Genomic DNA, 26,478 nt, shown 5'->3' on the forward strand with positions numbered 1-26,478 from the left:
GTTAATAACTCAGCTGCTCCTGGACCAATTTTAATAATTTTATCACCAATCGATCAGAAATATTCCTACACATCCCACAAATTCAAGATTTTATCATTTTTCAACATGTTACTGTCGAAAATTGCACGAATGTGTAACTGTTGTTATGATCATTAAAATTATCACTGGTTGCCTGCGAAAAGCTATTTCCCTGACACAGATTTCAAAGTTGAATTCCAGCTGGTCTCACCGAACGGTGTTTATTCAAACAACGCGTGCTGAGTGGTGGAGTTCTCCATTACACAACGAAATGCTGTCTGCAAGCAGCGAGCTACAGCCCACATGAGCATCCATAGAAGGAGGAAGAAGCCGCACCGCTATTAATTGGAATCAGTAGCTCTTCGTGAGTCGCTGTGGGTCATTTATGTTAAGCGTGTCATACTAAAGAGTATAAACAGAGAGAACCCTGCTCAAATTCCTATTCCTACGCAAAACACAAGCTCCTGCTGCAGTTAACAAATAAGATTTATTATATAAGACCACGTAGTTCTACGTCACCATTGCGTACAACCCCATAGGGCTGTCCCGTGTGGTTTTTTTTTTCGGGAACACCCTAAAGCAATTCTGACAAATTACTCTGAAGTGAAGAACGTTAAGAGATATAAATGTGTCTACAACAAATAAAATTTAAATCAACTCAACTACAATTTTGCCAAAGAATATGTGTATTATCAAAATCAAGTCTACTGACACTCAGTACCTACCCCTGACGCTGTGATATATTTCTAATATCTTCTTTTCTTATAGGAGTTGACATAAATTATTCATATGGAATGCAGCACCAAAATACAAGCTCGGGAATTCGTGCACCTTGTCCATCATGTGCGCCTCTCCAGCTGAATCTGGTGACCTCCTTCGATACGTAGCAATGCGTCGAACCTGAAACGTATATCCTCCTCTCGGATCTGCGTATGAAACCGGAAGTGCTTCACCAGATAGACCATGATAATTTTCATACTGATCATAGCGTAACGTGATCCTGAAATAACAACCAAAATAAAGCTATTTTCTCTGACTGACCCTGCAGCCAGCCGAACCTACCTAAACAATTGCGAGAACCACCACTGAATGCCAAAAATGCAAACGGATGTCTTCCGACCGATCTTTCCGGCGAGAATCGTTCCGGATCGAACTTATCCGCATCCGGTCCCCATACGTCCTTTCGCCGATGTATATTAAAGATGTGAACACCGAAAATGTTCCCTTTTGGCACCCGCAGTCCATTGACTGTTATGTCGGCCGTATTTTCACGCACCACCATCGGCACCACCGGATACAGGCGGAGACATTCATTCAGTACCATTTCCGTGTACTTAAGTCGCTTCAGCGATTCCAGCGTAATGGCTGGTTCAGGTTCCGGGAATACTTCCACTATTTCTTCGTATAGCTTTTGCTGGTGGTCCGGATACATTGCCAATTGCAGCAGAGTAAACGAAATGGCCGTCGCTGACGTATCGGTACCGGCACCGACCATGGTGTAAATGTTGTCGATTATCTCCAATCTATTGAACTTACGAATGGTGTTGGTGAACAGTTGGTTCACGAAAATTTGCGGCTTCCTAAAGTTTTCATCCTTGCTAGTTGTGGTGTCGTCGTGGAGAGATTCTTTCGAAAAGCGTGCGGTTGCATCATCGTAGATCTGAAATGGAAGTTTTACCGAATTAAATTTCAACTGATCATGCGTGTTATGCGTGACTGTTCTATTTACCTGCATTCCATAAGCTGTTAGGTAATCTTGAAGAGTTTGTTCCTCTTGGTAGTCTTTGGTCCAGCGATAGATGATGTCCAGCTGCAGATAGAAATTCAGCATCCGCCTGGCTGCTATGTAGAAAACCCTACAACGGAAAAATTAATAGTTGTTTTCAATGAGCCGACGGAATTGATTTCTGACCTTATTGTGGCCATCATATGGCACTTCTATTGTTTGTGGCGACATCTGTCGGAAATTACACATTAACGGCTTTCCGTTAGTTCCTGACAGAGCACAGTGCAGTAAACAATCCTAGAAATTCCTTTCACAGACTACAAAATAGAGCACCTTACACTGCAAAACAAGTCTGGTGCCTCTAGATTCACATCCCAAGTTGCAAACTCGGCACAAATAATACTTTCTATGCCCCGCCCCTAACAGGATTTCCCGTTGTTTATGAATGGGATGGGGCTTAGAAAGTATATTTTGGGCCGAATGTGCAAAAAATAAGAAACTTCGGATGATAATCTAAGTGCAAAAATAAGAGTACTGACAACTTTGTCAGTGCTAGGTACTCTATTCTGAAGTCTGTGAAATCACAAATCGTGTGTCATCAACATACATGGCATGTTGAGAGATTGAGCTCGTGAAAGAGAAAGAGAGAGAACCACGTGAATTCTTGATTACTGCTTGTTATTGGAAATAATCGATTTTCCCTCTTATCCCATACTGAATTTCAACTATGCCTACCAAGGAAACAGCGCCATCTCTAGGAATATACTTTAAGGGAATCACTTTGTCCAGAAAACTCTTAAAATTAACTCACAGTTCTTCCAATGTTTTATAATTCTCACAAGAACTCGCTTAACTAATTTTCTTTAATATTTCGTTGGAATTTTATTCAGTTTTCCTTAAGTATAACCTTCAAAATTCAAATTCGCAGAATGTCCTTATTATTTTGCTCCAAATGAAATTGAAATTCCTAGAAAATATCCTTAGCTTTCCTAAAGTGTGCTTCAAAATATGTTTGGAATGCTCCACCCAATTTCCTTACAATTGTCCCATTGTGAATTCTCCTGAAAATTTTTCCTTTGAATTTTCATCAGCATTCCCCAAGCATTCTGTGGAAATTCTCCTCAATATTCTGCTGGAACTAGCTCAGCAGATCTTTGACAATTTCTTTAGAATGCCCTAGAAATCCTTTTCGTAATTCACTTAATACAAAACTATCCTTAGAATTGGAATTCTTATTTGGATTGCTTTAGAACCAGATTGCTCAGGATCAGATTTTACTAAAACATTCGTGACTATGTGCGTCCACCGCTGCTCTGTAATACGGTATGAAATTTCGTCCAAAAAAAAACATATATGTATTGGAAATTTTTTATTGAAATACTTACGGCAGCCCTAAGTATGCACCTTTAGAATTGATAAAACTATCCATAAAATATTGAAAAACGGTTACAAAAAAAAACATCCAAATGATCCATAAAAAACCGCAGTAAATCTCCTTAAAAGTGTAAATGATCCTTAAAAAATATCCATATGATCCATAATGTATTTGCTAAATACACAATTGTAAAAATGAACCGCTAAATTTTTAAAGAATGAGAATTGAAATTGCACGAATTACCCATAAACATATTGCAAATGATCCATAAAACATTCAGCAATGAACCTTAAACTAATGAAAGTGAACCATAGAAAATCAAGCTTGCGCACTTAAAGATATAGGCACGATCCATAAATTAGACATATATTGTTCATGTTTTGGACAATATTTTTTTTTATTTGATGCATTAACCTTGGAAAATTGACGTTTATATATTTGTAATTGATCATTTATTGGTTTTTATATTCAAAAGTATGTGTGCCAATACTTACGTTGTTTGTACGGGTCCATTTTCAAATTGTCGTATGTTAACGAAATTTCAATGTATTTCTAAAAAATGTTTTGCAAAGTAAATTTAGTGGACCTTTTGTTAAAATTATCAGACTTGTTTTAGATGATTGAGATGTTTAAATCACGAAATCAACATAGGATGTTGCTTCCTTCTGCAAAGATATTTGGGAAAACTATTAACAGTGTATGGCCGAATTTACTCACTAGATGGCGCTAAATCGAAAATGATCAAGTTGCGCCATCCTAAATATACATTAAATAACGCTATCTACAGATCCTGTTCATATGCATGGTTCCCGTCTTTAGCAAAGTTGTTCAAATGGGCAAGACCTATTTTAAAGAAAAGAGTTTAGATCAGAATGCACTCACCAGGTGGCACTAGTGTGACATTAATTTTGAATTTTTTGCCCTAGCTTAACATATGAGCTAGATAGAAGGTTTATGATTTCGGTAAAGTTGTTCAGATGGACAAGAGCTATTTTATAGTAATGAGTTTAGTCAATGACGGTACTAAGGAAAAATCCTAGGGGGGGTTAATTTAGTTTTTCGAACTTCTGAATTATGCAATCAGTAAACAATTTCGATTTGGAAGGAAAATAAGTAATTGTAGTAAAAATCCTAAATGAGAGTACATTAATCACAAAAGCCGGTAGCCCTCCAGTCCCTTCAGTTCAGAATTCTATCACCATGCAACCCTTATGTGATATTCATTTTGAATTGATTGCCCTAACTTAACATATGGACTAGATAGAAAGTTTTCGTCTTGGGTAAAGTTGTTAGGATACACAAGCCCTATCCTAAGGTAAAGAGTTTAGTTCATAATTCACTCATCAGGCGGTACTAATGTGACATTAATTTTGAATTGTTTGCCCTAACTTATCCTATAGACTAGATAGAAAGTTTCCATCCTAAGCAAAGTTGGTCAGATAGACAAGACCTATCCTAAGGTAATGAGTTCAACTCAAAATTCACTCACCAAGTGATGCTTGGGTGAATTTTATTTTTAATTGTTTATCCTAGCTTAACACATGGACTATATAGAAGGTTTCCGTCTTGGGTAAAGTTGTTCAGATGAACAAGACCTATACTATGGTACAGGGGCTATTCAAAGAATATATGTTGGCCAACTTTAAATATCTATGCATTGGAGTGGTTAGTATTGATTCTTATCTTATGACTCCATACAAAAAACTTCAAATAGGTATATGCAGTAATTACCAGAAAACATATAAATTCCAAAAAATGTGTCGCGCACGCAGCTGCGTCTCGTTTTCTAATGTGTGCGAAAATGTACCGTAGTCAAACAAAAAATCAGTTTAGAAATATCATGACATTTTTATCTAGCTACAGTTTAGGTTGTTTTTGTTTGTTGTAGGTGTGCCGATAAACAATTTTAAATTTTCAAAAGTACTGTAGTAAACCTGTACTGATACAAGCACTGGTTTGGGCAATCAATTCAGAATGAATGTCACACTAGTGCTGCTTGGTGAGTGAATTCTGAACTAAACTCATTGTCGTAACTACGGGAGAGGAGGCTAGTGGGGGCTACAGCTCCCTTTGGATTAATTCAGGGTGGCAAGTGAACCAGGAAAACCAGGAAAATGTCGGGAATTTAGTTTTACCAGGAAAAACCGGGAATTTTTAAGCAAAACCAGGAAAATAATAATTTACAGATACATGTCGGTTTGAAATGATGACGTTACTATTTATGTGTGATGCGTGCAAAATAATATATCTGTATATTGCCAGTTCAGAGAAAAATTAGCAATTGGCGTCAGATTTGGCAACCGAAATTGACAATCGTCATTGACAGCTGCTTTTGGGATTTTCGAACACTGAACCAAAATCGTTCCTTGAAAACCGAGTTGAAGACCTTGTTCGCATGGCAATACATAAAATATGAAAGGAAACATTCAAAACAGCAATTCAGGTGGAAGTTCGCAAGATAAATTGAAGAAATCTTGAAATATTTGAATAGAAAAATAAATTAAAACTGCTTTTCAGCGCATTGGCAAAAGAAGATCCTCCAACCAACCTATGGACTACTAAACTATTTAATTTCATGAGGACACCGTCTCCACAATTATTTAGTAGATTCTAGGGTTACATATGGTTCCAGTTTAGCCTGATTGATAAAATTGATAATCCAGTGGATCGGGTCGATTGCATCAAGAGGGATCGATCTGTCTTCAACCGAGGCTTCGAAGAATGATAGTTATTATCCGGTTGTGTTTATGTTTGACAGCTGGGGACGTTGCTTCTTCTTATTTATGAAATCTCGATGCATGCTAAGATATGTGTGAATCAGCATTATTTAATACACTTTGATAATCTAGCAGAAAAGCATCAGAGCTTTCGTCGATGCTGTCTTGATAACGCAACTTTGCTTTATGTTCTCAGGCTGTGTTCCAATTGATGAATTTTCACTTAAATTTGACACTTCGAAAAGAAATTAAGATATGTTCGAAAATCCCTCTGTTGTTGACCTTCCTACTTTCGAGAAGGTTTTTGTAAAAATTGATTCCTGGTCTGTCAGAAATAAGTCTGGTACAATGAACAACTTTGCCGAAGACGAGAACCTTCTATCTAGATGATAAGTTAGGGCAAACAATTCGAAGAGAATGTCACACTAGCGCCAGCTGGTAATTGAATTCTGAAATAAACTCTTTTCCTTGAGATAGATATTGTCCGTCTGAACAGCTTTACCGAAGACAGATACTTTCAAAATTTATGTCACACTAGCGCCACCTAGTGAGTGAATTCTAAACTAAGCTCTTTACCCTAGGATAGGTCTTGTTCATAAAAACAACTTTGACGGAAACCTTCTATCTAGTCCATATATTAATTTATGGTAAACAATTCAAAATTAATGTCACACTAGCTCTGCCATGTGAGTGAATTCTGAACAAACTCTTTACCTTAGAAAAAGTCTTTTTCATATGCACAACTTCACGACTGAGCCTTCCAAATAAACGAACTAGAAAGTCCACATGTAAAGTTAGGGCAACCAATGAAAAATTAATATCACACTACCCAAGTAACCATTCAGTAACCATTTGGCATCCACTCTGATTTATGATGGTTTTATAACGGCAATCAACAATACAGCATTTCAAAGTGTAAAACATTTCTGCTTAGTAATTCAGCTTTTTGCTGTTTTAAAAACCTTTTATAGTTTGGCAAGAGAGTCAAAAACTGTCTTGTTTTAAAAATAAATTTAAAGCAGTTTTACTCTGTAATTCAAGCATCAAACGTTATTAGCAATTGTTTATTATTATTTTTTGTTTTTTTCCTTTGGTTTGTTTTCCGTTGATCTTGTTTTCCGTGCTGAGCACCAATGCTACCGACGCCGGGGATACAGCTCCCACACCTGGACCCTACCTATCGACCAATCAACTCATGAACCGGGAACCAACGGCTTTACTTCCCTTCCGAAGGAAGGCGTGATCAGAGATGTTATGACTCGGAACATCCCGGCGGCGCCGACTGGGATTGAACCCAGGTCTGCTGGGGTGAGAGGCAATCATGCTTACCACTACACAATCGGCGCCGCTGATTGTTTATTAATGTCTTGATAAAATACTTTGTAAATGTGTTTTATCATTATAAAAGCAACCATAAAACCATTAACAACAAAAAGCATTGATTGTTGCTTTTTAGGGTTTTTAAAGTGCATCATAAACTCCCCAATTACTCAATTTACAAATTGAGCTTAAAAGATGGTTCCTCATAGTTAATAAATGCCAAATTTATGACAAGGAAATCTCGAAGGATAGACAAAGTTGGATGAAAAATTCAAGTCGATTTCAGAAAAATTTACTTCTTTAGAAGAACCAGCACATCACCAACGACTCACCATGTGGCGGAGAAGAGTAAAAATAGTGAGACCCTTGAATTCATGAAACATTGTCGAAAGTTGAAAAACATACCAGCACCAGCAGGGTTACTTCCACTGACTTCGCTATAAAAAATGTTTTTCAGAATTATCGAATCATTGGATGCTATTATGAAAAATTGTACTTGTCAGAAACAAGAAGAGGTGGGAAGGTATGTATTTGACACATAAAACCTGTCAATTTCGCTTTCAGTGCGTCACAATCAGCGAATTTATGACTCGTGAGCGTTCACGAATCGTAAAATCGCTAATTGTGACGCACTGAAAGCAATAATGACAGGTTTTATGTGTCAAACACCTAGTTTAAAACCTTATCTTGTGACTTACAACTACTAACTATCATTATAATATCTAATGATATCATAATTCCGAAAAACATTTTTTTTATAGCAAGTGAGTGGAAGCAAGCCTGCATACCAGCCTTCTCCAGATCTTGCGAATAGATGACAATCGAAAAAACAACCGACAGCAAACCACTGAAACTGTTAGTTAGCAGTGATTAGCTGGTTTCCGATCCATAGCAGCGATTTTATTTGGCGAAAGAATCAACTCTTTGAAAATTTCATTCAAGTGTACATCCCTGCATCGTTGGATGGTGCACTTCTGTAACCATCGGGAAGCAGGGGATCGTTTTCGGGAACGATTGCGCTTTCAGCTGTTCGAAATGCGAAATGTTGCAAAACAGTATCGCAAACTGTCTGAGAAACTGCTCCCAATCCATCGGGAGAACACCGTCTGGAAGAACCTTGGATCCCACAGCGGATCTAAATATCGAAAGATAAATAAACTTTGACGTTTAACTTTTTGCAGGCAACTTTACCTCCATAAATGCTGCCATAAATCTGAACGGGTTAGGATCAAGCAAAATTGCTTTAGATAAATTCAATTCAGCCTGCATTTTTTCTTCATAAAAGCCATTTTAAAACCTTATAGATTTGTTAAGGATTTCTTGAAAACAACAACTTTTTCACAAATGACCCATGAAAATCAACTCTTATGCCACCGCTATGTTACAATAAGTTTGCAAACATTTAAATGCGAAAATCATTAAAAAATCTCGGCCTAGCTTTTTTGTCAATGTAAAATAATTAGTCAAATCGACGGTTTACGAGGGCGGACTTTTTTTTCGATGTTTTCACGAACATTTCACATAACATATAATAAGGCACTTAAAACTAGGCCACTTAATGAGAACTATTGTAATAAATTTGGATATTCTACAAGATTTTTATACCATCAGTTTCTATTTTAATTATTTTGATAAGTTCGGATTAATTAATCCTTTTCTATCTTGATTGATGCTTTCTTAGTGGATTTAGCAAGCGGCTAGGGGAAATGGTCCGGAAAGGCTTTTTATTGTTGCTAAATAGCTTTTGTTATAGCTTTCAAATGGTTCTCAATGCGTTCGTCATACAACCTTTTGCAGTGAATCAATCTTGAAGAGCTTCGAGAATACACCCTTCAGAACCTTCTCCAGGGTGGGCCAGCTAGACATATTCTAGTCTTAATGATGTTTTGGTGGATGCATTAATGACAAAATAGCCTTGACAGGGGTTTTATGAATGTTGTTTTATAGTTGCTTTGTAGCATTTCATAAAACTTAAAATGTTACTTGGGTAGTGCCCTCTGGTTAGTTAATTCTGAGCTTTATTCTTTACCATAAATAGTTCTTTTCCATCTGAACAACTTTGCCGAAGACGGGCACCTTCTATCTAGTCAAGATATTTTGTTAGGGCCAGTGTTGGCAAAATCATCTTTCAAATTTTATTTTTCCGCTCTCATACGCTCTCAATTGGAACAAAATATCATGCTTGATATTGATTTTACAAGCTCTTCTGATATTGCGAGACTATTCAAAACGTGCAAAAATCAAGCGGAGAGTTGACTATTTAGACACAAAAATGATTCCGTTGCACATCGTTTTCTTCGAAAGAGAAAGTATAGTTAGCTATCTCTTTTTACTGTTCACCGATGGCAGACACCAAGTGAATGCTGCCAGCCGTTATGGAAGTTTCGGTTACGTTCGGGTGTAAAGCCAAAATCATTAAACTCAATCTCACCATAGTTTGTTGAGATTTGCAGCTGACGAGTTTTGTTAGCTTGATATTCCGAGCTGCAATATCACAGCTTGCAAAATCAACGGAAGTTGTATGCTTGTTGATTTTTGTCTTCGAAAATCAAGCGTGGTCTTGGGCATTGGTGAGATTTGATTTTTTGATATTTTCCCAACACTGGTTAGGGCAAACAATTCAAAGAGCATGCCACACAAGCATCACCTGATGAGTGAATTCTGAAATAAACTCTTTTATTTATGATAGGTCTGAACAACTTTGCTGAAGATGGGAACCATCCATATGAGCAGGATCTGTAGATAGCATTATTTAATGTGTATTAAGGATAGCACAACTTGATCATTATCGATTTAGCGCCATCTAGTGAGTAAATTCGACCATACACTGTTAATAGTTTTGAAGACATTGTATTCCTGATCTTCTTTGCAGTAGTAAGCAACATCTTATATGGTTGGGATCTCGTGATATAAACATCTCTAACATCGAAATATGCCACTTTATGGGTACAGTTTAACAATGACCCCTCCCCCCTGATAATTTTAATTGAAAGTCCTCTAAAAAGCAACATTTTAAATATCAGAACTATATTGAAATTCCGTTTAGAATTTGGTGTCAAATTGACCCGGGTACAGGCAACGTATTTTTTTTTTGGCACACACGAAGAGTTAAACGTATATTTTTGGTGTTTTTAGAACCTTTTTAAAGTTTCATGATTATTATGAAAGTTGTATTTTTTAAGAATATTTTAAGAGATGTCATATGTTTTAATATTTGGTAATTTTGGCGTTTTTACAACTTTTCCAGGCCATCTTACACCGAGATACATTCGTGTCGGACTAGGTTAGCGATTGTGTGATCATTTTCGGTGATTTAAAATTGTTATGGTTATGTATGTCGGCATATTCAAGAATATTTTAAAAGTTCACAGGACCTTTTTAAAAGTAATTTCAATGTTTGAGACAATTTCTGCGAATTTAAGCAATTTTTTGTAAATTCGGAGTCAGGATTTTTTTAAATTAGTTCATCGTGGTGATGTGCTTTGCTATTTACTTTCAATACTACTTTGTCGTGTTGATGCATCTCATGCTTTACTTTTTTAGTGTTTTCATGATTTAGCTTTTTTTTTGTGCTTTAAAGTAATTTTTGTTGTTTTAATGCCATTTTGGCTATACAACATCTGCATTCAATATTGGTGGGTCACGAGCTTATAGAATTTCCCAGAGTGGGTCGCATTCAAACAAAATTTGAGAACCGCTGTTGTAGGTACAACAGCGGTTCTTAAATTTTGATTGAATGCGACCAATTATCTAAAACTAAAATTTAAACTGCGTTCTCCACTATCCGAAAAATCCTTGACACTATGGACAACTTTGCCAGGAACAGCAACTTTTCAGACTGTCTCGATTTACAACACATAAACACTATCACACCGTAATGAGTGAATTACGAGCATATTTTTCCACTATCACTGATACAACTTTGCAGAAGACAGCACCTTTCCGGATGACCAAGATTCTGAGATATTCTGAACTGAGGTATCCACTATCCAAAAGGCTCTTGTTTCCTGAACAACCTTTTCAAAGAATCACGCAGAATCTCAAGGTACAGGAAGACACTATCGTTACGTTTTATGTTGATACCGAAATTATCTGTTAATCATCCGGGAGATCAGGACTGGATTTCCAGAATCTCTAGCCATAGCTCACATATTCACTAACAAACACCGACCGCGGAGCAACCAAATTCCGGGATAGATTCCCAATGTACTCCCACAATAAGATCAAGCGTGTTCTGCCTAGCTTCTGTTGTATGTGCTTTTCGTTCAGTAGGAGTACGTAAAGGCAAGTCATTCCCTTCGAAGATAAAAGTAAGATAAGACAATTACCGTTCTATTTGATGACCCAAATTATCGACTTGGTCGAATACTTGTACGTCGAAACCGAGCGTGGTAGCGCAAACCATTTCCAGTGTACACCGGGAAATGTGCTCCATGAAGTTGATAGTTTTCCCTGCCGGAATGGCTTCCAACCGCTGGATCATAGCCGCTGAGGAATCACAGAAAATAGATACGAAGCTCTCCAGAATTTTCGTGTTGAAGGTGGGATTTAGCGCTTTCCGTTGTCCTCGCCAAATGTGCGCTATTACGAAACAAAAAGAAATTATTTGAAATTATACAGCACTGGTCAAACCTTTAGAAAATAATTACTTTTTGCCGTAAATACTCCATGGCCAATTAGGAAATAATCGTATAAATACGGTTTCTCCATGCAGTTCGATTCGGTTAGGATTTGCTGGGCAGTTTTGGGGTCACTTGTCCCAAACACCATTTTTGGTCCCAAGAAGAACCGGAACAGTGCCTCTGTGCGATCGAATAGTTTTTTCATATTCCAAAATCTCCGGACATCGCTCTTGCCGACAAACAAGTGTCCATTTCCAATCACCGGGTAGCTCGGATCCACTGCGACAACATTTTTTGCAAAACTCCAGTTCTTCTGCGCCAGGTACCAGTATACCGTTAAGCACAAAACTGCAACGAGTGCGACTACTGAAAACAGCATTCCGGAAAGTGGAAGTTTCCCGATCGACTGTTAAGCTAAGACTAGTCTGTACTAGTCTCCTCTATTCTACTGAACACTTTACGACAATAATTTGCCTTGCACCGCACTGATTGGGCTAATTATATATGAATCCAGATTAAGGCAGTGATCAACCTATAAAGTCACCGCGCAAAAAAAAAGCTCGAATTGCATTCTTGGGAGACATCTCATCTAACAATGAAAGGTTATTTTTCTTTGAATTTTAGATGTTCTTGGCGGATATAAAAAAAAAATATATGCATTTGTGGTGATGTAGACATTTCGTATTGCTTATTAACTTTCAAGCACTCGCGTCGTTGTTCCATTCTGAACACAACGTGAAGCTGAAGTTAATTCATGAAATTTGATACGAATATTCTGTAGATTCTATAAATTTTACTGAATTCTGGAGTTCAGAAATTGGCCACAATAAAATCAAAATTTTGTGAAATTATGGCTTTAAAATTGATATTTCATCAACGTAAATCAAATTTCATGAACATCTCATGAAATGGTGGATTTCTTACATCCTCTGCATGTTTTTGTACAACAAATGTAATGTAAGTTCTTACAACAGACTGTGGCATACAAGCAAGTTTTTCATGAAGTTAGTATTGGGAAAATAAACTAACATAAAGCTATAAAATTATTTATACAACCTTCCGACGACCAAATTACAGAATCTGTTCATGCAGTTAATAAAGTTTAAATAAATATATTATAAATTATATTGTTCGAAATGAGGTTCACAATTCATCTTACGGTAAATTTATCTTTAAAGAGGCCACACCCATAATATTTTTAATATACATCGTAAAGATTGCCACATTTTAACATACAAAACAATAAATGATTTTGATCGTAAAGGTACCTGATGATACATAGAGTTTATTTATGTAAACCCCTTATTTACCATAGATTTTGTGGTACAAAACAATACAGTTTATTTTTTTTTAGCTAACCATTGATTTTATTTCATTGCAAAAAAAGTTGCATTGCATTTCGATGACATTTTTATTAGGGCAATCAAATGGAAGTGACCCCTAATAGTGAGATGGCTGTATGTAACACACAATCAAGATTCGAGCGGATACGATCACATTTAGTTGAGCTTTTATTTTGTACCCTTCCAATAAACCGATCATTATGACGTTAAAGTCAATAAGTCGCGCCACTGGTTTGCGACCAGTCAATGAGGCTGGGTGAACTTGATTGTTACAGAAAAAAGCAGTATGTAAATTCAACATCGTGTGAAGTAGAAAGAGGTTTTCTGTCTAGGGGTTGTTCATAAACTACGTAGACAGTTTTTTGGGATTCTTGACCCCACCCCCATCCCCCTGCGTAGACAATTGTCCATACAAAAATTTTAACATTTGTATGGGTCGTGGATAATTGTCAACCCCCCCCCCCTAAACTGTCTACGTAGTTTATGAACAGCCCCCTACCTATGGCCTTTTGGCTCCCAATTAGAAGCAGTTCTATGCCAAATGACGGATCGATCAGACCCAACCTTCTTCGATTTGCATGAAATTTTACATAATTATTTGTTATGGTGAATCATTCGCATTTGTGCTAAAATTCGGCACTTAACTTCAAAAATGTTGAAAGGAAAATGATTTACTAATGATGACATAGAACTTAGAGTGAAATTTATTTTCTAGAAAAAGTTATGAAGAGGATAGAAATGATTGTTCCGTTAGAGTACGGCAGCGTGAAAAATTGAAAACCATGGCCCACTTTATAATTGAACAAACTCTTTTGCTTATTACAGCGCTCCTAGTGGTTTTCGGAAGCTTTTGACGTCTATTTGTTGAAAACAACAATACAAATAACAGTGTATTTTTTCAGTTCATAAAACGCTCTTGTTTTGGAGACCGTCACCAGGCAAGAGGAGCGTAGAAAAAAAAATCGTGCACAGTCACCTGGAGAATCCATCGTGGTCCGCGTCCAAGCTTGCTAAAGTGTTGAATCGGAATCGGAAGCCTCAAAGTGGAACTGCCAATCGTCAGCTCCATGGAAAGGTCATGAGGTCAATCAAAAGCACCCCAAGTTAAGGTTACCATATGGTATCCTAAAGGAGGACATGTCCTCCTTTTTCAATAATTTTTTTACATCCTCCTTTTGCCCGAAAATGTCCTCCTTTTTAATCCTTGCATTTTTTTTCCAGTAACATATTCATAAAATTGTTTTCAAAGAGCGTTGTTTGCAGAGCTTATTTGTTTAATTATGTCGCAACCTCATCTTATCTAGCAAATGCCATTCGATAGTGGGACTAGGAGTATACTACAGCTGTCAACCACCTACATTTAGGCTCTGAACCATTGACGATTTTTTTTAAACTTTTGGTTTAAATTTGACAGATGGAAAGTTATCGATGAACCCTGCTATCCGAGCATGGTTATTTATGACAGACAAGAAGTTAAATTTTGACAACCGTGGGTCGAAAACCGGTCGATCGACAGAACGGGGATTTTCGAACATAGAAAATAACTTTCTAAATGTCACTTTTAACCACGAGTTAAATTTAACTAGGCAAATGGTTCACAGCCTTAGGCTGTGTTCCATTTAGAGAATTTTCACTAAAATTTGACAGATGGAAAATTTTCAAATAAACCTGCTATTTTACCAGACTTATTTCTGACAGACCAGGAATCAATTTTGACAAACACCTTCTCGAAAATCGGATGATCAACAACAGATGGATTTTCGAACATTATAATTTATTTTCGAAGTGTCAAATTTAAGTGAAAATTCACCAAATGCAACACAGCCTTAGGGTGCGATCCATTTGGTGTATTTTAACTTATATTTGACAGATGACGGATTTCACGCCAACTCATCCAGTGGTTGGCAGCACCCTCTCAGAACCTTATGAAACTTTGTGGGTGTGGAGACTTAGCAATTTTAAGCAACTTTGCGTACTTATTTTTTTCAAAATTTATCTCGCCTAACATTTGATAAGGGTCAAAGTTTTTTGTCGATTTTTTTTTCAAATCGATATAGCTTAAAAATGACAAGCCCTACAAAAAAGTGATGTATGGCGAACTTTTAGCAAATAATCTGAAATTTTATAAAAAAAATTAAATAAAATAAAAAATCGGTTTCTACACTCTAAAAAAATATATTTAAAAATTAAAAGTCATTTTCCCAAAAATGGTACCCCTCAGATTTGCTTGATATTTTTTCTCATGAAAGGCAATATAATTACCTAACTTTTCTTCATACATCGCAAAGTGGGCGCTTTTAAGGAAAAAAAGTTGTTCGAACAACAACTTTTTCATGTTAATTTTTTTTAGCGTGTTTCACTCAAAGTCGAATAGTAATACGCGCACAACCTTATTAAAATTCGATTAAACTTTATGGGTATACTTTTCGATAATCTGGGCGAAATCTAGCCTAACATTTGAAAAGGGTACAGAGAAGTTACCTGCAAATCGTCCAATAAGTGTTCAGAACAAAACGTTCTAATGAGGAACAGCCATCTCAGCATGGTTTGCACTTTCCTGTGATGGATTGTATTATAATATATGCATACACTCTATCCAACTTCTATAAAACCACCCTCAAATTGTTCCAAATCAACAGGTAAACTAAGTAAAAATCACTTAGTATGTTTTATTCATGAAAAGATTTCAATTCATGTATTTGTGATTAATTTAATTAGAAAAATAATCATTCATTTATTTTTATGTATTAGGTGTGTCCATTAGTAAGCAATATGCATATATATGTTTATACCTCATCTCTCAAGTGAATACATATAATAGCGCAGGTAACTTAACGATTATTTAAGGCATGCCTAAAATAATCGTTAAGTTACCTGCTATATAGCAGTTATATAACAACGCAGGTAGTCACATGAGAGATATAAGGTATAAACTTAAAGCACCGCAGTCTGTTTCTACCGACATAATCTAATATTTAAGTTTGGTGATATCACAACAATGCTCATAGTTGCTGTAGTGCATAGTTGTTGAAAGTGTAGTGCTGCATAGTTGTTGAAACGAAAAAGTGTTTATATATACAACAATGGAAAAATCTGCTGAATTGATTATTAAAAGGGTGCAATGTAGTGCCAACATAAACAATCCCAATTGCAGCCGCAATAATTTACGTAATTTATCATCAAGTCTCATAGAGAAAATACATTCATGGGGCTTTGATCATCAATTGGATGTAACAATGCGTATTTGTGAATCGTGTCGTGGAATTTTAGTGCACAATAGGACACCTCTCCCGAAAAAGAGGCGATCGGATGGAAAAGAATCAAGCCATGCTCGGAAGTTTGAAGAGCCGCAACCATCAACAAGTCATCAGCAATCAGAACATCAGGAATTTGATGATACACTAGGTAAATAATAATAACTTTAACTGTTTCAACTGTGTGGTTTAAGGATTGTACATCGAAGATACAACTTCATTTTCAACATTTTTTTAGAGCACGAGCTGGATGAACCGCTTATCGTACAAATTTGATCGATTGGTAGGCCAACCTCGGTGAACAATCTATCAAATTTTCACGACTGTACGATATGCGGTTTATGCAGCTCGTGCTCCACAAACATGGGGAAAATTCAGATGCGGCTTCGATGTACCGTAAACGGGGATGTCTTTGATAATGGAGGTAACTTTGATAATGCAGCTAATCCAAAAAGTTATGACTTAATGCTCTTCGTATTCATTATTTTGGAAGGGAACATCGGTTTCCTATCCAAAATATTGCGTACGATGTGCCTTAAGTCATAAATTTTTGGCTTAGCTGCATTACCAAAGTTACCCCTATTATCAAAACCACCCCCGTTCATGGTACTATCACCTTAACAGCGTTATATATTAATGTGTGGTAATATTTTTTTTTTCTTTTCTTTAATTTTACAGATACAGATCCATCGCTAGAATCAATCCCATCAGCGGATCAGATCCAAGGTCCATATAATGTGGAACAATTCAATTGTATAGCTTCAACCTTACAGTTATCACCAATTTCATCGAGAAGTATGAGAAGTATGAATTATCGTGTTCAAAAATCTGCAGAGATCACAAAGGCAGTGCGTAAAAATATATTTGGGATGGATTCAGACGATGTCAACAAATCAAATGATTTTGACGAAATGATCATGCAGTTAAAGGAGAAATTTAATTTGCCTTCTACGAGTACAAATGACAAATTAAAAGTGTTATCAGTGCTCCCTAAATCATGGTCAGTGAATCAAATAGTTAATGAGTTTAATGCACCCCATCATACAGTGAAACAGATGAAAAGACTAGTCAGAGAACAAGGTATTCTTTGTAGTAAGAAAGCAAGAAGTGGTCATGGATTTAATGATACTGAAAAACAAATTGTTTTAAATTTCTTTGACAGTGATGATATTAGTAGGCCTATGCCAGGAAGTAATGATTATGTTTCTGAATATCGAAATGGATATAAAGAGCATGTTCAGAAACATTTATTGATGATGTCTCTTAAAGAGGCTTTTATGATTTTTGAAGAGAAATACAAAAGTGTTAAAATCGGATTTACTTCGTTCATCCAGCTCCGACCAAAGCATTGCATACTGTTGGATAGTACAGGTACACATAATGTATGTGTCTGTACTATACATGAAAATGTTAAATTGATTATTAATAGTGTAAAATTTGATTCATATAAAGAAATTGCAGACAAAATACTTTGCAGTAGTCCTATTAGAACCATAGATTGTTTTTATCGTACATGTGAAGAATGCATTTCCACAGATAGTATCGTGAGGGAACTTACATCAGTATTAGAAGCAGATGATATGGAAGAAGTTTTATTTCAACAGTGGTTGACTACCGACCGTTGTAATTTGGAAACTATTATTAAACCTGCAGATGAGTTTGTTCAATATTTGACGGAAAAAGTTGAAAAGCTCATAACCCATGATTTTATTCATAAAGAGCAATCATCTTACCTAAGTAATAAAAAAAATTCTCTTCAAAACGGTGAAATTTTAGTGATTTGCGACTTTTCTGAAAATTATTCATTTATTATTCAAAACTCAGCACAGGGGTATCATTGGAACAATAATCAAGCTACGATACATCCTTTCGAAATTTACTACATAAAAGAAAACAAGTTGGAAAATTTAAGCTTTATTATTATTTCAGAAGTATTGACCCATGATACAATAGCAGTTCAATTGTTTATATCAAAATTGTTAGATTTCATTAAACAATCTATTAGTTTCACAAAAATTACTTTCATGTCAGATGGAGCAGCGGCTCATTACAAAAATAAAAAGAATTTTGCCAGTTTGTGCAACTTCAAGTCCAAGTATGGATTGGAAGCAGAATGGCACTTCTTCGCAACGTCTCATGGGAAAGGCCCATGTGACGCAATTGGAGGAACTCTCAAACGAATGGCAAAGAGAGCAAGTCTTGCTCGAGATTATGGAAACACAATCACAACTCCACAAGAACTGTATGACTGGGCAGTTAAACAAACAGATACAAGCATAACAAAATTGAACTTCTGCTTCATATCAAATGATCAATACACAAAGATGTCCGATGAACTCAAGGAGCTGTTCAGTCATGTAAAAACTATACCTGGTACACAAAAATTTCATTGTTTTGTACCTATTTCTCAAAACATAATTTCTACTAAGCGATTTTTACATTCAAAGGAAACTCCGAAAAATTTCACTCTGTTTCCGATAGACTAATAATCAATGAAAAACTCAAATTATGTATGGAGAATTATAGGAAAATAAATTATGCACTAAACAAAAACACTAGAGTTTTCATTTATTAAAACACCATTCGAAATGCAGGAAAATCCTCTGTATTAGGCCCTTTCAAATGTTAGGCTAGATTTTTGTTTTAAGCACGCCCAGATTATCAAAAGGTCAAAATCTTTATGCTCATTAAGTTTCAACGGATTTTAATAAGGTTGTGCGCGTATTACTATTCGACTTTGAGTGAAACACGCTAAAAAAAATTAACATGAAAAAGTTGTTGTTCGAACAACTTTTTTTCCTTAAAAGCGCCCACTTTGCGATGTATGAAGAAAAGTTAGGTAATTATATTGCCTTTCATGAGAAAAAATATCAAGCAAATCTGAGGGGTACCATTTTTGGGAAAATGACTTTTAATTTTTAAATATATTTTTTTAGAGTGTAGAAACCAATTTTTTAATTTATTTAAATTTTTTTATAAAATTTCAGATTATTTGCTAAAAGTTCGCCATACATCACTATTTTGTAGGGCTTGTCATTTTTAAGCTATATCGATTTGAAAAAAAAATCGACAAAAAACTTTGACCCTTATCAAATGTTAGGCGAGATAAATTTTGAAAAAAATAAGTACTCAAAGTTGCTTAAAATTGCTAAGTCTCCACACCCACAAAGTTTCATAAGGTTCTGAGAGGGTGCTGCCAACTCCGAAGACGAGTTGGCGTGAAATCCGTCAGATGCAAAATTTTCAAAATTATCCTGCTATTCTACCAGACTTATTTCAGACAAACCAGGAATCAATTTTGACAAATAATTTTCGAAAATCAGTGTCCGTGAAAATTTATCAAATGGAACTAAGGCTGTGTTCCATTTGTCTGAATTATTACATAAATTTGACATTTAGAAAATAATTTATAATGTTCGAAAATTTCTCTGTTGTTGATCGAGCACACTTAGATTGTTTTTACCGAGATGGGCACCACCGAGCAGCTCAGCATTTTATTTTGTTGGATCTTAGTGAAAAACTTGCCGAGATTCAGCAAAATTTATGTTTGTTAGCTGAGATCTCGGCAAAATTCCCGTTTGTTAGCTGATTCTCGGCAAGTTTTTCACTGAGATTCAGCAAAATAAAATGTCGAGCTGTTCGGTGGTGCCCATATCGGCAAAAAATCTAAGTGTGTGTGATTTTTGAGGTGATTGTTAAAATTGATTCCTTGTCTGCAATAAATAAGTCTGGTACAATAGCAGCACAGACAAAAAGACATAACACATTGAATATATCTCACTGTAAAAGATCATCGCTGAAACATTAGCGCCATCTGTTGAGTATACTGTGGTGGGTATTACGCTGAACAGATGGCGGTAGTGTGTAAACGTCAAATGCAAGGAAAATGACTAGAGATGAACTAGCTTTCGGCTAAAAATCTCTTAAATAAAGAATTAAAAAAATGGCTACCAACTACGATACTTTTAAATTGACCTTTAAATGCTTGTTCGATGAACAACTTGCGAGTGTTAGGTCTGTTTGTCTGTGTTGTCAGGCTGAAAACCTCTTAAACAACGAAACAAAAAAAAAAGAGCGATGACATGTATCCTGATTTTTGAACATGATAAAAGTTGGGATGGTTTTAAGGCTGTAAAGCTGTTGTTTTTATGCAAATCAGCTAGACTAGATCATTTCCAAGTATCAAAAATAAATTATGAAAGCTAGTTTGATGCTTTTTTCAGAAGTATAACGAGAAGATAAATTGAATTGGTAACGACTAAAACTTATGAACAATCTCAATTGAACCTTTGCAAATCATGAATTTTGTGATAACGCACATTATTAAAAACGTTTGATAAAAACTCATTGTCCTCCTTTAATGTTAAGAAAGGGAATCGTTGTCCTTCTTAATCTCCAAACCTCAAATGAAATGTCCTCCTTTTCAAATTTTTGATATGGTAACCCTACCCCAGGTATGTCCGATCGCGATTTGAGTAAAAAGTATGATGCCGCCCGTAGTGCAGTGGATTCGCTACCGCGAAGGCTTACAGACATACCGCGCCAGTAGGCAATCAAATCGATCACTCAAGCAGAATACCGAAGCTAGAACCCGTGCTCGAAAGCTGTATGACAACCTGCTGACCAAGTCCAGTGGGTGCATACTTATGGATGATGAAACCTATGTAAAGGCCGACTTGGGACAGCTTCCAGGACCAAAATTTTACAAGGCGAAGTTTTTTTTTTCCTTGATTTGTTTTCTGTCGATCTTGTTTTCCGTGCTGAGCACCAATGCTACCGACGCCAGGGAGGCAGCTCCCACACTTGGACCCTACCTATCGACCCATTAACTCATGAACCGGGGACCAACGGCTTTACTTCCCTTCCGAAAGAAGGCGTGATCAGAGATGTTATGCCTCAGAACATCCCAGCGGCGCCGACTGGGATTTAACCCAGGCCTGCTGGGGTGAGAGGTAATCACACTTACTACTACACCACTACACCACCGCTGGCTCGAGGAGGTGTCCCTGGCAGGTTAAAATTTGTTTTTGCGAATAAATTCGCACGCAAATATATGATCTGGCAGGAAATTTGCAGCTGCGGCCAGAAGGCAAAGGTTTTCGTCACTGAGAAAATTATGAATTCGGACATTTTGGACGGATTTTGCGAGTTGTCACTACAGCCGGGAAGTACAACAATGATACAATAACAACGGAGTCCAGTTTGTTATGAAAACCCTCAATCCGCCCAATTGTCTCCAGTTCAGACCCATTGAAAACTACTGGGTGATTATGAAGAGGAAACTTAAGAAAGTACAGTCATCAAAACGGCAGCTCAGATGAAAAATTTGTAAGATGAAATTGGAAAAACAGTAGATCATACGCTTGATGGGTCGTATTAAGGGAAAAGTTCGAGCATGATGATGAATAATTCGTCAAGGTTGCAAAGACTCATTTCAGCTAAAGTAATTTTTTTTTTTTTCTTTGATTTGTTTTCCGTCGATCTTGTTTTCCGTGCTGAGCACCAATGCTACCGACGCCAGGAAGGCAGCTCCCACACCTGGACCCTACCTATCGACTCATCAACTCATGAACCGGGGACCAACGGCTTTACTTCCCTTCCGAAGGAAGGCGTGATCAGAGATGTTATGCCTCAGAACATCCCGGCGGCGCCGACTGGGATTGAACCCAGGCCTGCTGGGGTGAGAGGTAATCACGCTTACCACTACACCACCGGCGCCGCTCAGCTAAAGTAATGTTTTTCGTCATAATAAAACCAAAAGATAATATAATGGCATGTTTTACTTGTAACTTACAAGAAGAGGTTACAAAGTATGCGTTGGAAACATAAAACCTGTAAATTTTGCTTTCTATGAGTCACAATCAGCGATTTGCTGATCGCTGAGTGAGTGAGTGAGTGAGTGAGTGAGTTTGTGAAAAATCGCTGATTGTGACTCTCATGAATTGAAATAAACAGGTTTAATATGTCAAACACATTCTTTGCAACCTCTTCTTGTATCCTACCAATTCAAAATTTGATCATGGCATCTAATTATTTCATAATTTAGAAAAACATTGTTTTAGCTGAAATGAGTCTTTGCAACCTTGTAATTCGTTTCGATTTTTTGACGTAGGATTACGTCTTTCGGCAACATATTGGGGGTGCAATTTCAAAAAAACCATAATTGACCGCATTACGAAAAGTGGTCCTGTTTTGACCATATATAATTCTGTCAATAGCGGATGGATTTGAATTCTAAACAAGCCAATCGATTAGAAATTTTGCTACGAAAAACTGTTGCAATAGTGGTCAAAATTATCACCGATTGCCTGCAAAAAGTGCATTCCCTAACACAGATTTCAAAATCGAATTCGATCTTGTCTTCCTGAACGGTGCTTATTCAATCACCGAGTATGGTGATGTCCGGTTGGTCGTCAGTAGCAGCTGCAGTGCTTTCGGCGCGTGGTGTTGAACAACGAAAAGCTGCCCGCAAGCAGCGAGATACCACATGAGCGTCCATTCACAGAAGAAGGAGGAAGCTTCACCATTACTGATCAGGATCCATCTTCGTGAGTCGCTGTGGGTCATATATGCCAAGCGCGTCATCCTCGTTCCAACCAACATACAGCTCACCAGCCTCATCCGTGTTGAACCCCCTAATAGGTCAGCATTACTCAACCATCACGACAAAACGGTTCTTTTTAGGACCACCGGTACCGTCCGGTAGGCTCAGATTCTGGGATTGATGTGTTTTCCCTAATACATATATCATTTCCGCACCGCTAGCATCTCCAAGAACATCGAGGACAAATTTCCACAGCATTGTTCTAAACTGATTTTCAAGCTTCCAACCCATCGGTCCTTTTCAGGACCACAAATGACTGATAAAAGAGTTAACTGAAGAGTTCAAGTAAGAGCTTGTATCCAAGACACATCGTCCAGGATTGGCTTGTACTACATGGACATCGACAGGGCACCTCACAAACAGAACTTTCAAATTGCTTCCAAATTTCAACCTTTCGAACTTCATCACTGATAACGAGTTAAGAAATCAATTTAATATATACTATTTTTTTTCCTGTTACATCAAAACTACCTTTCGTAATCCTACGTCAAATCTACGGTCGTGTCTTGGATATAACCTCTTACTTTTGACGTAGTACTACGTCTGTGATTTCTATATGGGGGTACACTTTGAAAAAAGCGATAATGGAACGTGTAACTAAATTATGAAAGATTTTGAATGTTAATAACTCAACTGCCCTTGGACATATTTCAAAAATTGTATCACCAATCGACCAGAAATATTTCTACGCACCGACTGTTGATTTTCAACAATAAATTATTGAAAAAGTGGTAAATGTCAAGCATTGTCCAAAAGCGTCGAAATAACTAACTGCTGCTTCCCTAACACTGTCATCAGAGAGTCGTTAGTAGACGAAACAAGTCGAAATGGCATTCGCCTCCAATCTGCGAATAGGGAAGATGCAATTGCATAACATTTTGCACACTCATCGAGGTATTCAGCCCACACAAAATGCTCTCCAGAGTTGTAATATTGTAACCAAACATGGAAGCAGGGATGTAAGTGCATCGAATTTCTGTTTCGTTAATAACTAGATGGCAAACATATTCATCAATACGTTTGTTGTTCTTGGGTAAAACTTTCTGGTTGCAACTCTCCTGTTCGATATTTTCGAAGGACCACCAAAACACATGCAATTACACTATTTTCTAGGGATGCCTAAAAGTCCAATTATTCGATTAACGATCGAGGTCTACCCCGGAGTCGATGACCTCTACCGGGTTTTCTGCTGAAAATAATCTTTGCTTGTCGTTTTTCCGGCATCCGCACTACATGCCCAGCCCACCGTAGTATGCCGTGTTTTATAAGCTTCACTATATCCGTACCGCTATACACTTGATCAACTCGTGATTCATGCGACGCTGCCAGATGCTATTTTCTTGTTCACCGCCGAGTATTGTTCGCAGCACCTTACGCTCGAAGACACCAATTGCTCTCCGGTCAGTCTTATATAATGGCCGTAGAGGGTCACCGGAAGTGTTAGCGTCTTACACAAAGCAAATTTCGTTTTTGTTTGCAAGGTACGGGACTTCGGCTGGTTACGTAATCCGTAAAAGGCCCTGTTTGCAGCTGCAATACGTCTCTTTACCTCGCGGGTAACATCATTATCGCATGTCACTAGTATTCCAAGATACACAAATTCTTCCACTACCTTAAATTGTTCACCATCTAACACCACTTCACTACCAAAACCACTTTTGCTGCCACGCTGTCTACCGGCTACCATGTACTTTGTTTTGGTAGAACTTATCGTTTGGAAGAACCAATCCTCGCCGTCTCCCTCTTAAAAGGCACAAAGGCCTCTTCCACTGCTCTACGGTCAATTCCAGTGATATCGATGTCGTCCGCAAAGGCAAGGAGCTTGTGCGACCGTGTGATGATGGTACCGTTCCTCTGCTCACAGCTGTCCTAATCGCCTTTCAAGAGAATTATTGAATAGTAAGTTTGAAAGTGCATCGCCCTGCTTCAATCCATCTAAGGTTACGAACGAGGTCCAAATCTCATTTGCAACCCGCACACTTGATTTCGATCCATCCAGTGTTGCTCGAATCAGTCTAATCAGTTTCACCGGAAAGCCATGTTCTAGCATAATCTGCCAAAGCTTATTTCGCTGCTTTGAAATCAATAAACAGATGGTGAGCCTGCAAGTTGTACTCCCGGAATTTGTCAAGGATTTGACGCAGGGTAAACATTTGATCCGCCGTTGATCGGCCCTCACGAAAACCAGCCTGGTATTCGCCGACGAAGGACTCATCAAGCGGTCTCAATCTGTTAAACAGAACGCGTGACAGTGTTTTTTACGCCGAATTCAGAAGATTCCTCGATAATTGGCGCACTCTAGTCTGTGCCCTTTTTTGAATAATGGACAAATGAGACCATCCAACCAGGAAGCAGGCAGTTCATCGTCCTCCCATATCTTGATTAGAATACGGTGGATTGCTTGATGCAGCTGCTCACTTCCGTGTTTGAAAATTTCGGCCGGGAGCTCGTCCTTATTGTTTTTCAGTATTGCCTTTTTAACCTCGTCTAGCGTTGGAGGCTCCACAGCTTGATCGTCGTCTGCGATGTTTACTCTGTTTCTTGATACTCCTTCACTCTCTCCATTCAACAACAACGCACACTACGACAGTCGCTTGTGTTCTTAGTATTGCCTTTTCTTTCTGCGGTAGGTTCGTTTCTCAGTTGTTCTTGCTACCTTGTACCGTTCTCTGTTCAGCTGGGTACCAAACACTAATATCCGGCTTCTGGTAACGTTCTTCTCATCCGTCAACCTCTGGCACTCCTCATCAATCCATCCATTACGTGGTCGTCTTTGAGCTGTACCTATCACTTCTTGTGCTGTTGTGTTCACCACTCCGTGGATTGTGTTTCACAGATTGTTGAGGTCTTCGTTCACGTTGATTTCGCTAATCCACTCATTAAGCTTCTGGCGATACTCTGCAGCAACACCTTCTGCTGACAAGCGATAGATATTGAAATGCATCGATCTTCGGTTCGTTGAACTCGTAACGGTCGCAAGGCGCGCTCGAATTTTGCAGACAACAAGATTATGATCTGAGTCAAGGTTAGGTCCCCTGAAAGTGCTTACATCGATAACATCTGAGAAGTGGTGCCGACCATCCACCAACATGTGGTCGATCTGAGTGCAAGTATCGCCATTTGGATGTCTCCAGGTGTGCTTTCGGATATTCTTGCGTGCAAAGTAGGTGCTACAGATGGCCATACGTCTAGCAGCAGCGAAGTTTATTAGTTTCAGGCCGTTATCATTGGTATGTAGGCTCTCTGTACCAATGATTTGACGACCCTCCCGACCTGCGCATTTGCATCTCCGATTACACGTTACCGACATCGCTTCTTATGTCTACTCGTTTGATTTAGCACAGTAGAGAAAATAAATAATAGTACTAATTTATCTGAACAGGCATAGAGAAGAACCATGACGTGAAACAGTCACAAATATCAGGTTGCGATTTTTTGCGCTTTAGGAGATATTAAAGTTCAAAAATTGTGCTTTTTTTTCGTTTTTTCAACGATATCT

The 26,478-nt window shown here is 37.6% G+C and overlaps 1 protein-coding gene across 1 annotated transcript; it reads right to left on the minus strand.

Moving 5' to 3' along the window:
• Window positions 1-749: 749 nt before the first annotated feature.
• LOC135704219 (cytochrome P450 4c21-like) lies at window positions 750-12,170 on the minus strand. Its single transcript, XM_065225694.1, has 5 exons — window positions 11,806-12,170; window positions 11,485-11,737; window positions 1,748-1,874; window positions 1,081-1,678; window positions 750-1,018 (listed from the first exon to the last, which is right to left on the minus strand). The coding sequence occupies exons 1-5, from the start codon at window positions 12,155-12,157 to the stop codon at window positions 858-860; spliced, it is 1,491 nt and encodes a 496-aa protein (XP_065081766.1). The 5' UTR covers window positions 12,158-12,170; the 3' UTR covers window positions 750-857.
• Between the last annotated feature and the right edge of the window lie 14,308 nt (window positions 12,171-26,478).

The sequence above is a fragment of the Ochlerotatus camptorhynchus genome, unplaced genomic scaffold (assembly GCF_037179485.1).
Source record: "Ochlerotatus camptorhynchus isolate MF236.1 unplaced genomic scaffold, CSIRO-AGI_Acam_v1.1 ptg000232l, whole genome shotgun sequence".
Classification (NCBI taxonomy): Eukaryota; Metazoa; Arthropoda; class Insecta; order Diptera; family Culicidae; genus Ochlerotatus; species Ochlerotatus camptorhynchus.

Coding starts and splice junctions, on each gene's coding strand:
- LOC135704219 (XM_065225694.1), bottom strand. CDS start 12,157: ATGCTGTTTTCAGTAGTCGCACTCGTTGCAGTTTTGTGCTTAACGGTA. Junction 11,738..11,805: donor TGGAGTATTTACGGCAAAAA/GTAATTATTTTC, acceptor GTTTCGTAATAG/CGCACATTTGGCGAGGACAA. Junction 1,875..11,484: donor TTGGGTCATCAAATAGAACG/GTAATTGTCTTA, acceptor TTTCCGTTGTAG/GGTTTTCTACATAGCAGCCA.